This window comes from Perognathus longimembris, chromosome 3 (genome assembly GCF_023159225.1).
Source record: "Perognathus longimembris pacificus isolate PPM17 chromosome 3, ASM2315922v1, whole genome shotgun sequence".
NCBI lineage: Eukaryota > Metazoa > Chordata > Mammalia > Rodentia > Heteromyidae > Perognathus > Perognathus longimembris.
In genome coordinates, this window is record NC_063163.1 from 48,321,970 (window position 1) to 48,336,165 (window position 14,196).

The 14,196-nt window shown below is 40.1% G+C and overlaps 1 protein-coding gene across 1 annotated transcript in view; it reads right to left on the reverse strand.

Annotated features, from left to right (window-relative positions):
• Positions 1–5,641: 5,641 nt before the first annotated feature.
• Frem2 (FRAS1 related extracellular matrix 2) overlaps positions 5,642–14,196 on the reverse strand; it is a 160,253-nt gene continuing 151,698 nt past the window's right edge. The window contains exons 21-24 of the mRNA XM_048341464.1: positions 12,065–12,191; positions 11,060–11,247; positions 10,718–10,864; positions 5,642–8,460 (exon numbers count right to left, since the gene is read on the reverse strand). Of these exons, the coding sequence (XP_048197421.1) occupies positions 7,948–8,460; positions 10,718–10,864; positions 11,060–11,247; positions 12,065–12,191 (975 nt within the window). The 3' untranslated portion in view covers positions 5,642–7,947. The remainder of the gene's footprint in view (positions 8,461–10,717; positions 10,865–11,059; positions 11,248–12,064; positions 12,192–14,196) is intronic.

Sequence of the window (14,196 nt, forward strand, 5' to 3'; positions counted from 1 at the left end):
ATCATAGTGGAAAATTACAGAAGTGAGGACTGGGTAGTATTATTTCAGAGACATAATTGGCATTGCAATATTCTTAGATAATTAAGGACATGGCCCCTGACTTTTAGCAAGAACTTTCTCACAGTAGGAGAGGAAAACTAAGATTTTTTTTTTAGTTGTCTTAAGGAAAGTATTCTAGATACTTCTTAAAGTGAAATGAGCCACCTATTTATTCTATGCTTTACAATTCCAAAGTAATTACTTACTGTATCTCTAGTAGAAGAGTTGGATAGTTCTGTTGCTATAGCTCATGACAGATGTGGAAAATAGTGGGTGATGTGTAAGGTATAGGCAGTAGCTGCAGCTCCACGGGAAGGGAATGAGCAACTGCCCTTGGCTTGGGACTCCATCTCTCCCGCTGCTGCATGTCCTGTTGGGAATGTTCCCTGGTTTTTAGCCTCCCAGGCCCTCTGTCAGGGGAGGCCCAATGTCCACCAAGGCAGGAAGATCCAGTCAAGCTCTATGCTTTCAAGTGAGAATACTTAGAAAGGCTCCATTCCTTGAAACCAGGAGGGAAGCATCCTCCTGTGAATTTCACACTTTCACTCTAGGATTCCCCAAAGTCTCTAGGAGTCAAGGCTTATGTTTCACCCCTGCTCACTCCTAATTTGCTACCAATAAAGGAATCTCAGAATATGAATGCGCTTTATTTTGTTTTGTTATTTTAAAATATATTTTGAGGGGCTGGGAATGTGGCCTAGTGGTAAAGTGCTTGCCTCGTATACATGAAGCCCTGAGTTCAATTCCTCAGCACCACATATATAGAAAAAGCCGGAACTCTGAGTCCTGCGCCTGTGGGCAGCCAGGTTCCCTGACTCTTCACTCCTTTCCTCACTCCCCCATAACTTCACCACCCTCACATTTCACATCTCTGCCACATCAACCTCCTGTTCTCTTCTTGCACAATCACACACCCCCATCAATGCATTGCATAGAAGAATGCAATATAGGGATCTCTCTCTAACTCCGGGTTTATAACCTACTTTATTTCCATGAAATTGTAAGATTTGGGAGCAAGAGATTCTCCTAACTCATTATTAACCCAGGGAAGTTCATACTTTTTATTTTTGGCTGGTCTTGGGGCTTGAACTCAGAGCCTTGAGCTCTTGCTTGGCGTTTTGTTGTTGTTCTCAAGGCTGGTTGGTGCTTTAACACTTAAGTGACTCCTCCATCTCCAGTTTTCTATTGAAGAGTCTCTCAGTGGCTAGCTTTGAACTTTCATCCTCGCAACTCAGCCTTCTGTGTAGCTAGGATGGCAGACATGAGCCACCAGTGATGGTCTAGGATGTCTTTTCCTTCTATATTCCCTTCTCTTTCATTGGGTTTTTCCCTTTCCTTGGGATTATCTTTCAACATCTGTAAGAGGTTGTATCTTCATCTCTTCTTGTTGCTAAATGGTACTGGTGTCATGTTAAAAATCTTACTTGGTGATAAATCAAATGACTTTTGACTTGGGTGAAGTTTACATCAGGGTGATTCTTCCATCTTGACAGTAAAGACCTTAGCTGTCTATTGGCTCATCCTCATTAATGAAGTTGGGTAGGACTGTCTAATGACAGCAGTGACTACTCACCGACTCCTTTGGTCAAAAGATTAGTCACTCCAAGTGTGTTGTCGCCAGTAAATATACATGACCCTTGGTAGGCCTTAGGCTAGATCTTTACCGTTTACAGCTGGCAGGCTTTAGGACTCTGGGTATATTGGTGAACTAGTATCTGGGAGGAAGTGGGAACACCTGCCCCAGTTCAGAGGCCTGTGTGGCTTCAAAGCTCCAGAAACAGGAGAAAAATAACTGCTGTCAATTGCAGGCTAGAAGAATTCTGAGACTTCAGAGTATAAATAAAAGCTAAAGAATGTGACGTCAGAAGTTGACCCTTTGAGCGCAGTTGTGTTTGTACTTATATGGGCTTTATTTTTACTAAATACATGACATACTTTGAAGAAAGACAGGTGTATATCAGAAATACAAGTGACAGAGTTATTTTAGAATAAGTTTACAACTGAACAGCTTGAAACAATTGGCATAATTATATTCCCCAGAATAAAGTTGGATATCCGGCAAATATGACATAATTTAGTGAATGCATGGAAATAAAAGTGTTACTTTGTGGGGAATTCCCATGGGAAAATTGCAAAGGCTAATGAGTTTTGTAATTAATTCCATTACACAAACATATACGTCATTCAGTGACTATTAAGGTAAATTTACTAAGTATCATAGAAGCAGCCTGGGAAGGAAGCAAGCACATATAAAACAATTATTATAAAACACACAGTTCATTGTCCAAGGTAATACCAAATAGGCTTTTAAATTATCTTGCCAAACATTTGAATTCCTAAAAACACAGGCAACGACTCTGCTTTTTTAATAGTGATCTTTTATCTTGGCCTTTATATAGAAATTGTCTCACTATTCTTTTAGCCAATACTTATAGTTTTATTTTTGAAAATAATTTGTATTAAAGGTTCTTAAATTCTGTTAGCTTTTTAAAAACAAATATTACTATTATTTTTTCTTTTTTAAGGCATAATATTGATAGTTCTTTTGTGGGAGGAAGACCCCAACACTGGGGAAAAAAGTAAAACTCTATTGTAGAAATGCACCTGAATTGTTTAAGTGATCATGTACAAGTGAAGGCATCATCTTGCTCATTATAAAAGATCATTGTGCATTGCTGTTGACATCTCACTAATCTTTCTTGCCTACTGATCTCAGTGCAAAATATTCACTTACTTTAAAGAGTATATAATCTTTGGTTTTTAGTCCCACTGAATGAAACTCTTAAAGGGTTTTTATATACTAAATGCCAAAGTTGTCCTTCCAGTGAGAGAAAAATAAATCAAGGCACAACTTTTCATCATAATATTATATATGACTTTTTGTTCTTTGATAGGAAGTTCTTGTTTATTTACCTCCAAAGCTTTGATATTTTATAAAGAAAGGACACTACACACATACTTGTGGGCTTTTCCATATTGGGAGGGAAGGAAATGATGACTGAAGAGTAAATATGGCAACAATTTTACAAGGAAAAGGGAAAGCAGATTTGGAAGAATTAACACATCTCAGAGAAAGCAAAACTTCATCCACTAAGTTAAACAAAAGACACCATAAAGTTGTTCTGTATTAATCAAATCACTCTATGTGAGTGCATCTATTACGAACTCTTGGTTTCACTCTTGTATGTGTCTTCTTTCATTCAATGTGGCAATCACATTGTCTTTGTTATTTATAGTATTGTAATAGATTTTGGTATTTGTTTAAAAATAAAAAAGAAGTTAAAGAGAGAAGAAATCAAAGTAGTTATCATTGCTGGGATAGTTTTGTTGCTATTGTTTAATAAAATGAAGCATAATAAATTCATGCACAGAAAGAAACCAACCACATTGAAAGGGAAGAAAGCAAAATTTTTAAGTTTTCAAATTTAATATTCTGATTTTTCCCCAATAAAGTTAAATCAAAAGACTCACTTTGGCTAGTAGGTTTTGATTTATAGTGTTCTGCTTCAGAGAAAATTAGCTTTCTCTATGAGTGCTATGTAATTTCCTTCTACACAATTTCTATGTAATATTTTTGGTGGTAAGAAAAGATATGCTCCGTTTTAAAGCCTTTTATCAAAACCAGAGTAACTCCTTAAATCTCAAAGCCTTTTTTCAAATATTTTGAGAGAATACTTGAAGGAAATACATTAACCTTTCAAATAATGTCATAAAAACTCCCATGATAAAAGGTTTTCACAAATGACCTTTCATCCTTTGAGCTATTTCAGCTACCATTATGGAATTATGGCCTATAGGGCCATTTAGAGGCTATCTAGAAATGAGATGTGTGTGTGTGTGTGTGTGTGTGTGTGTGTGTGTGTGTGTGTGTGTATGTGAGGGACAGATGGGGGAGGGGAGAAAGAGAGAGAGAGTACATTAGTATGTAGGTTTTCTTCCAAATTACAAGTTTGCAAGTTCTTGTAACTGAACATATGATTCTCATTCATCTGGTGTACAGTTAGCAATGACACTTATTTTCATTCTTTACTATGGCCAATAATAGCTAGAAAAATTAGTTACAAAACATGATCACATGTTTTTTTTTTCCAAAATAATACAACTAGGAGAATTTCCAAGATGTACAATATTTGCATTTTAACAATATATTTTCTTTTTTCCTTTAAAAGGACTGTATTGGTGTCCACGTCTCTATTAAATATATCTTTTCAAAATAAAATTTTTGCCAGGTGCCAGTGGCCTACATGCGTAATCCTAGCTATTCAGGAGGCTGAGATCTGAGCATTACTGCTCAGAGCCAGCCCCAGCAAGGAGACGCTTCTCTCCAACTAATTACTTCCAGCAGCTGGAAGTGGAGCTGAGGCACAAGTGGGAGAACACTAGCCTTAAGCAAAAATGCTTTGGGACAGCAAGCACTCAGTATCTTCATGCAAGCCCCAGGACTGGCACACATACAACTAATTCAACTAATGTAATTACATTCAGTTCTCATATGACTACTTTCACATTGTTCATCCTGGAAATAGTTGTAGCACTGATGTGGATGAAGACAGTCTCCCTGTAACTTTGATAGTAATCTATTTCCATTATTAATATTGACCTTGGAGTTGGTATCCTGGAAAAAAATTCAGAGGTTAGATGAGTTGATAAAGCTCTTTTACCATTTATAGAATAGAATCCCAACACACTGAGCCTACAGTGGGTCCTTTGCACAAATGCTGAAATTCTAGCAGGATTCTAGTTCGTCTAGACTTACATTGTCCAAACATTGGACACGGTTTGAGTGGACCCTAGGGGGCAGTGTTGACACTAAAAGAGGACAAGTGTCTATGCTACATCCTGCTCCTGGCATAGGCCTCAGTATTGTCCTGTGTGAAGAGGAACAGAAATCACAGTGTGTCCCACTGCCACACAGTGTACTTCCTCTCTTGGATTCAAAATAGTTTTCACTCTGTGATAAGAACTACTAATATAAGTGTTTTGTTTTTAGACAAAAAAAAAAAAAAAAGAGTGAAATTGAATGCTGGTATCCCAGAGAGTCTTTTCAATAGATTTGCCTGGTGTGCTCTTGATCCAGAAGAGAACCTTAACACAAATTTGGAGATGTTAGCCCAGAAAGAGCTAGATCACAGGCTGATCTAGTTCAGAGTGTAGCTTTGTTTCTTGTAATCTCCCAAAGTAGCTAATACAATCTAGATGAGCACTCAATACATGCTAACTGAAGGAATAAACAAAAGTGAGGTGATTACCAAAATTTACTTCTTTGTAAAATGCTTTGCTCTTTATATGCTTAGAAGGGCCACTAATGATACTATTTTTTGTTTTGTTTTATTGTGTAAAATCAACTATATAGTACCATGTAAAACCAATAAGACCTTGGTTGGGTCACAAGGGTCTGATCCATAGACTCTCTCTTTTTTTCAAGAGGTTGAAGGGAAGAAAAAAGAGAGATGGAGAAAGAGAAAGAGAGAAGATGATCAAAGATACAGGAGGAGAAGGAAAGGGAGAAGGGGAGGGAGAGTGAGGGAAGGAGAAGAGAGAAGAAGAGGGGAAAAGAAAGAAAAAAGAAGGGAAGGAAGGAAGAAAGGAAAGAAAGAAAGAAAAGAAAAGAAATTTCTTTTAGTTAGTAGACAAATCTTTTTATATTTAATATGCTATTCAATTCACAGACAGCGATTTCATTAGAACAATATATTGTGAAGCAAAATTTATACTTTAACAAGCCCAGCTAAAACAAATTTGTTATAACGATACTACACTGAGTGCTTTAGTTAATGACAGAGACTTGGAGACTGCATGAGAGTGAGGTTCAGAAGCTCTTAACTATTACTGTCAGGAAATGGATGGAGAATATTTGCTCTAAAGGTCTTCATAAATTGAACCCCACACTAAGTAGTAAAAGTCTATGCACTATGTGAAGCTGTTTAATTCCTGTTGATTATGAGGTAGCCAAACATGTAGCTAAGCATCCGCCAGAAGGTAAAGCAAAAGAAAGAGGGCTAGAAAATGGAGAAGATATCACTACTTATTTTGATAAATGAACTCCTAGGCCATACAGTACTTTTGATTTATGTTTTGGGGAAGGATTTTTGAGATGTAGGTGGAATTTATAAGTTCCTCAGTAATACACTACAGTTTGCTTGTGGTTTTTTTTTTCCTTATATGACTTTGAATATAAAGTGTAGAGCTGCCTGAAAGAAGGGAGGCAAGTATTAGACACTTGTATTAGATATTAGGTGAGGGGAACCTCACCTAGTACTAGCATAGCTTCCTTTTCCCAGCCAACCAGTGGCTGGTACACGCAGGCACCATATAAAGAAGCACCGCAGGATCTGAGAAGGTCTCCTTCCCTGAATTTCCACTGTGTCAAGAAGCCGAACTTGGCCAGATTATGGTTCAAGTGGAAGAAGATACCAGATAACATTTCCAGGTTATTCTTTAGGCATTATCCTTCACCTTCTGACCTTATTTTTGTCTGAAATATGCTGACTAGCTTTCAGAAGACTGGCCATTAAACTACACTTTTCCTTTTCCAACCAAATCTTCTAAAACAAGCAAACAAACAAACACCCCTCCCATTTCTGCAGGAAGGTAATATCCAGAAAGCTGACTCAAGTTCCTCTGTTTTGACAGTAAACAGTAAGTAGTTACAGATTTTATTTCAGATTTAGAGAGGGGCTTCTCTGAACTAGGGACGCTACGAGTGAGGCTTTCTTCTTGGATTCAAGAAGAGCATCACTAATGGTTCTGTCCACCTCCACATCTGTTTGTGGAACAACAGTTGTAGTTAGGACATCCCACCACCATTTGGACTGGATGGTGTTTAGAACTTTCCTCACAGGTCCTATGTCCAAGTAGGGTCTACAGTTATTCTGAGGCTCTGCTACTGAGAGGGTTGACCTCATTAGTCATGTGTCAAGATGTTCTTTTAAAGTATGTGAAAGAGGCACTCTGGTTATTCATATCACATGCATAAATAACATTTTCACCCTTCATTATCTATAGAGATGTCTCTCTCCTGATCATTTATGGGTTCAAACCTGCAAACATCTAGGCTCAGTTCTTGGAGAACATTGTCTTAGAGTGAGTCTGACACCAATCCTCTTATTTCCTACAAATATTTAGCACCAAAGAGGCATATATATAACTACCCAGGAGCGCTACAAACACTACATATCCCAACAGAGAACTCTCTTCTTTATTAAAAAAAAAAGTCTTTGCCAGAATTAACATATTCTTTGGTTTAATTTAAATTAAATAAGCAAATAGAAGAAGGAGGGCCTGAAGAGAATGAAACTCAATTTAATTCCAACTGAGGAAGTTCCCTTCTTTCTCTTTCCTTCTACTCTCTCCTAAATAATAGTAAAGATGAGCAAGGCCTGGTCATAATTCAATGCCGTCTTCACTGATCAGAAAACTTGTCATAATAAACAGTGTGTTCATCACCTTTCAATACTATCAGTTACAACTTTTCTACTAAGAATCAGTTATATAATGAATGAACAAGTGGTAATTGCACCTTCAAAGTTTACTCACACATAACAACAATAGACTCCTCTCAGATCTCCCTGACAGTCTGTTAGCACCTTTGAAAAGATTGTCTCCACTGTGTAGAGAGCAAGCCCAGAACAGGAAGTTAACACCTCACCACCCATTCATGCCTCTGTACATGTGTGACCACATCTGGGAAGCCTTCTGAGCAAGAGGAAAGATGTGGTCCAAATTGTCTTTCCATGCCTAAGAGAACAGACAGCCTATAAAATCCAAGTACTTTAGCACAGACAGGTGCTCTGAGCAGCTTCCTCACAGAAGTCCCCAATGCTTCACTGTCTATCTCAAGTACCTGGGGCTTTGGTGTCATGTTTTCTGAAGCACTTGGGGGAAAAGGCTGAACTCCATCTGCAGTGTTCACACCTCCGAGCTGTCGCCATGATGGTTTTGTGGGGACATCATGGGCTCACTGCTGCCCGAGCCCTTGGCAGTATCCTTCGATCCGAGGCTTGTCTTCCTCCGGCACACCATGGCTGCAACGATGGAGAGGCAGATGGTGAGTAATCCCACCGCCATGCTGCCCAGGGCAGTGACCAGACTGACATCTGAGCTGGGACTGTTGAACTCTCCGGGCAGAATGCCATCAGGAGGAACTCGCCCTTGCGGGATTTGCCTCTTGTTGCTGCGGTCCAGGGTGATATGCTGGATGTTTGTGCCTCGGTTGTTTTCAGCACCAATTTCCCATGCCAGCGGGGGTGTGCTTCTGACCTCTCTCTTCTTCCTGCTGGTTGGAGTTGTCTGGGAATCCACGTGATGCACCAGAGAGTGGTACTGGTACTCCACACTCCTTTTGCCAATCCCTCGAAGGGTGTTGTCTTTGGATCTTACCGTATAGATTGTGTGTATGTACCATTCTCGGCCCAGAGTAACCTAGAAAACACATAGCCCTACTTGTTAGGAAATTTTCCAATCTTAAATCACTACTATTTATAAGAGAGCCTAATGGCAGAAATCATGGTAAGTGATTACTTCATCGCTAGAAGTAATGTATTCAAAAAACAATTTTGTGTGTGTGTGTGTGTGTGTGTGTGTGTGTGTGTGTGTGTGTGTGTGTGTTACTGGGGTTTGAACTCAGGATCTTGTGCTTATTAGGCTTGCTTGGTTGGGTGGTGTGCTACCACTTGGTCATGTCTCCAGGCATACTTTAAAATGTTTTTTATTGCTATTATAAAGGTGAGGTAGGGTTATAGTTACATAAGTTAGGTAAAGAATACATTTTTGCCAGGTGCTGGTGGCTCATGTCTGTAATCCTAGCTACTCAGGAGGCTGAGATTTGAGGATGGCAGTTCAAAGTCAGCCCAGACAGGAAAGTCTATGAGACTCTTATCTCTAGTTAACCACCAGAAAACCGGAAGTGGCACTGTGGCTCAAAGGGTTAGAGAACTAGCCTTGAGCAAAAGAGCTCAGGGACAACATCTAGGCCATGAGTTAAAGCACCATTACCAGCACAAAAAAGAGTATATTCCTTTTTGGACAATGTCACCCCTTCCTTTGCTCTTGTAGTTTTTCCTTCCCATTCCCACCCAGGCCTGCTTTTTTGCTTATTATTTTGGAGACAAAGTCTAATGGACTGGTCTTGAACCATCAGTCTCTGGATCTTGCTTTCTATGTAGCTGAGTTTACTGGCCTAAACCACAGTGCCTGGATAATTTGCCGAATATTCTTGAGGCTGGAGTATGTTCAAGGCTTTGTGCAAGGCACCCTGACTCTGTAATAAATTTTTGTCAACTTTTTTTTTTCAGTGGTGGGGATGGAACCCAGGGCTCTACACACATTGGCAGCATTTGCTTTATCAGTAAACTTCATCCCCAGCCCATTCTGTGCCACAATTCAATGAGTACATGCTGGTGAATACTTGGTATGTGCAGTCACAGAATGTGAGTGTAGTAAAGGACTTTTTTTGTATCTTGCAATCTGGCTTGTTCATTAAAAAATGAGTAGGTAAGAATCTACAGTTGTTCAGGGCCTTGCTCAGTGTCACTTGGCCAGTCAGTGGAAGAGGCAGAGCATTAGTGTAAACCTTTTGAATCTCAGGAACTTTTCTGTACATCTTCCTTCTTATTTTCATGTAAGATGTTAGGTTTGCATAGTTCCCATGTAAACCAGTTTGGAAAGTTGCAGAATAAGAAAGAAGTATAGCTTCTTAAGAGTCTTTTCTTAGGGGGCTGGGGATATAGCCTAGTGGCAAGAGAGCTTGCCTCGTATACATGAGGCCCTGGGTTTGATTCCCCAGCACCACATATACAGAAAACGGCCAGAAGTGGCGCTGTGGCTCAAGTGGCAGAGTGCTAGCCTTGAGCAAAAGGAAGCCAGGGACAGTGCTCAGGCCCTGAGTCCAAGGCCCAGGACTGGCCAAAAAAAAAAAAAAGAGTCTTTTCTTAGGTTGAACAGAACAAAATATTTCCCCTGCCTGTATATAATTCTGTCTACATAATATTTAGTAAGTATCCAAAGATATTCTTGCTCTCCTAAGGATTCTCACTATCAAGACATTGCCATAGTATGATACTGTCTGCTTTATGTTGCTATAGCCACCTGCATCCTTCTTCACTTGCCATCTCTGGATTGAGATTTTTCTCTTAGTTTATGGAATGTTAGAGACTGGAGGTTTTACATGGGAAATACAACTGGTTTGGGGAGATTGTCAGTTCATATAAGATTACTTAAAAAAAAAGATGATCTTAAAAGTTTCACAGGGGACATTGAGATATGGCTTGAATGGTAGAGGACAAGCCTTGAGTGAAAAAGCCAAGTAAGAGCCAGTGCCCCAAGTTCAAGCCCCAGAACTGGTACACACACACACACACACACACACACACACACACACACACACCCATAGGAAAGAAGTATTAAAAAAGAAAAGCAAACTACCCTTGTAAGACGTAAGCTGATATTATTCTGGGCTGAACTAGAGACATTATAGTTCACAGTCATAAAAGAACATTAACACATTGATAAAATTGCGATAGGTAGAAATTTTGGAATGCAATACCTTACTGAATTTTCTCACTCACTATGCGCAGTGTTACTATTGTTTCCATTTGCCAATGAGCTATCTGATGCAGAAATGTTATGTGACTTGCATGTGGTTGTGAGGTTGTGGTAAATAGGCTTGTTTGGAACCTACCTGAAATAGTGGTGTTGAGTCAACTTTAAATCCATCGGATCCAGGTTGATTCACTAGAAGAATGGCTTCTGGATCATCCACGGCTAGTTTGGCATTAAAGAGGACATTTCCAAAACTGGTAGCTTGTGTCTCTGGCTGAGCTTTGTCCTTGAAGCAATAAGGAAAATGATTATTGCTATAGGTTATGCCAACTTTTGGCAGCACAGAATGCTTTCCTATGAGTTTTGGACAAGGATAGATTATCATAAAATATTGCCACGTGATTACATTTAAAAAATAATATTGTTTGAATTGTCAAACATAAAGGTTCAGCCTATTCATTGCTTGGGTCAAAGCACTTACCACAATTTTGAATCTATAGAAGAGTGAAGGAGAATCTGCCAGGCAGCCATATTCTTCATTTGCTGGACTGTACTTGGGCACATAGCCATCAGCGCCTGTGCACAGGAACACTTTCTCAATGCTGCAGTAAAAGGAGTCACCCAGATTCTGGACAGGATCTACCATGACACGACCATAAATCACATCCCCTGAAAACAGATATGGAAATGTTATTTCTCTTAGATGACTGACCATACAAATAGTTATGACAAGAACACGGACATGGTCTCCTGGGTTCCTCATCTGCTGTCAGAGGTGGAAGGCCTTCATGTGTTAGCCCAAGGATCTCGTCATCTCCCAGGCCTAGGGTAAGTTCACCCTGCAGACTGACCACAACTGACCGATGAGAGCTACAGAGCCTCAGAAGTTCAGCCACGTCGGGAATATTCTCAAAGTCTGACCCGTGATTTGCTATTTATAAAATCACCCTTTGTGGCTAAAATCCAGCTTGCAGTGGAGTTTAGCTGGGGGAGATATAGACTAATACAATATAGAATAACACAAAAAATAGAAAACACCAATAAAAAGCCTATAATTAATTCTGTTCACTTCTGAAAGATGGCTTTAATGAAGCCCCTGCTGTCCAGTCATATATTTCACAGCATCATCGAACTCGTCACATGCTCTAGGTATTTTGCTATGTGCTGGATATGCATCATCAGAAAAGGCAGGCACAGTCTTGTGCTGGGGGCATTTACAGGCTCTTGTAGCTACAGTTTAGTTTAATGAAAAACAAACAAACAAGCAAGAAAAGCAACCTCAGATTGGTCCGAAAAGTCACTCAGGTAATGGAAATAGTAAATTCCCCCGAATATAAATGAAATCCATCCAGTTACATATATGCGATTCCAGTGACTTCTTCAAAGTGTGAAAGAGGCAGTTATTTTCCCCATCCAATCATCCCAACAAAGCAAAGCACCACAGATGTGCAGGACAGGCAGAGCTGCCTTGCTGTTCTCATGATACCTTCTGCGAAAGCAACGTCGCTCTCTTGCCCGAATCCCATGGAGCCATCTGACAACCAGAGACTCTTCTTGGAGAGCAGGTACATGTGGGTGTTCAGGCTGAACTCTGCGGCCACAGGATCACTGACCTAAAACCCAGGGTGAAAGCCCTTTAAGGAATGTTGGTGGTTCGCATGGTGCACATGCGCACACCCGGCTCTTCACAGGCATTCGTATGCATGGATCACTGCACGTGCAATGCTGAACGATGCGCTGCAATTTCCGTGGTCAACCAAGCCAACTCAAGAAGCCATCCTTCTTGAGAAGGCAAAATGGTGGAGTTAATTTTGTTTTTAACGAATGAGGAGCATTCTACTTCTATTTACTGTGGTACTATAAAGGACTGATGAATTTCATGTTCAGTGGAAGGTCGACATTTAGTCTACGTTCTGAGACAAAAGTTGGCCTACTCTGGTGATTCTAGCTACTTATGAATCAGAGATACTAAAAGAAAATTGCAGTCTAAGGCCAACTCCAGCTCCCTCCCTCCCTACCCTCCTCCTGCCCTGCCCCAAATGGTGACCCATCTTAACTAATCAACAGAAAACAAAAGTAAAAACCAGATTTGGTGGCATGAATCTGGCATTCCCAGCTATATGGGAGAATATAAATAGGAGGAACATGGTCCAGACTGGCCTATGTCATAAACCCAAGACCCTATTTGTTTAGTTTTGTTTCTCTTGTAATCCCTTCCTGTGGTTGTACCCCCACTACCACTGTATCTCATCTGAGTACCCAGGATACTGTTTATACCAGTATTAGAACTGGGGAAGGGAGAGGAAACAGCAAAATCGAGAGACAAAGAACAAAAAGACAAACTGTTCAAAAAGCAACACTTATAAAACCATTTGGTGTAAACCAACTATACAACTCTTGGCAGGAGAAGGGACGGGGGAGGGGGAAGGGGGGAAAATGAGGGAGGAGGTAATGAGTAGAACAAGAAGTGTACTCACTGCCCTTTATATGAATCTGTAACCCCTCTGTACCACACTTTGACAATAGAGAAAAAAATAACTGAAGGAAGTGGCACCTAGGCTCAAAGTGGTAGTGTGTTAACCTTTAGCTGAAGAGCTAAAGGAGAGTGCCCAGGCCCTGAGTTTAAGCCCTAGTATCCATAAAACAAACAAACAAACAAATAGAAACTATCAAAAATAAACTGAAGCAGAAAAGGGTTCAAGTAGTAGAGTCCTTGTCTAGCAAGCACAAGACCCTGAATTCAAAACATTCATACCACCAAAAAAAAAGTTGCTAACACACTTCTTTTAAAAGTTCATGGTAATTTAGGTACTTTGAGGTAGAGTGAACTACAACATATTTATTCTTCCCGAAGATTAAAAACAACAAGATAAGGAAGTATAGAGGAGCTGGGGGAATTTGTTTTTTACCCATCAAGGTAGCAAACTGAAGGAGGAGACAAGTGGAAATCAAATAAGAGATAAATAACTCTTGCATGAACTTGAACTATGAATTTTCTACCCAGAAGTAATGACAGATGAAAGATAGTGTCTTCATCGTCCTTCCTTCCTTCCTTCCATCCTTTCTTTCTCCCTTCCTTCCTTCCTTCCTTCCTTCCTTCCTTCCTTCCTTCCTTCCTTCCTTCCTTCCTTCCTCCTCCCTCCCTCCCTCCCTCCCTCCCTCCCCCCTCCTTTCTTTCTTCCTTTCTTCCTTCCTTCCTTCCTTCCTTCCTTTCTTTCTTTCTTTCTTTCTTTCTTTCTTTCTTTCTTTCTTTCTTTCTTTCTTTCTTTCTTTCTTTCTTTCTTTCTTTCTTTCTTCTTTTTGTTTTTGCCAGTCCTGGGGCTTGAACTCAAGGCCTGAGGACTGTCCCTGGCTTCTTTTTGCTCAAGGCTAGCACTCTACCACTTGAGCCACAGTGCCATTTCTTGCTTTTTCTTATATGTGGGGCTGAGAAATTGAACCCAGGGCTTCATGTATACTAGGCAAGCATTCTACCACTAGGCCACATTTCCAGCCCCTTGCCTCCTTTAATTCTCAGCATGCAAGAATTAAAGCCATATGTGAAGAGAAATTACCAATCAAAGTAAACCCTGACTCCAAGGACGTTGGATTCTGAAAGTGGAGGACATTAATTCTCTA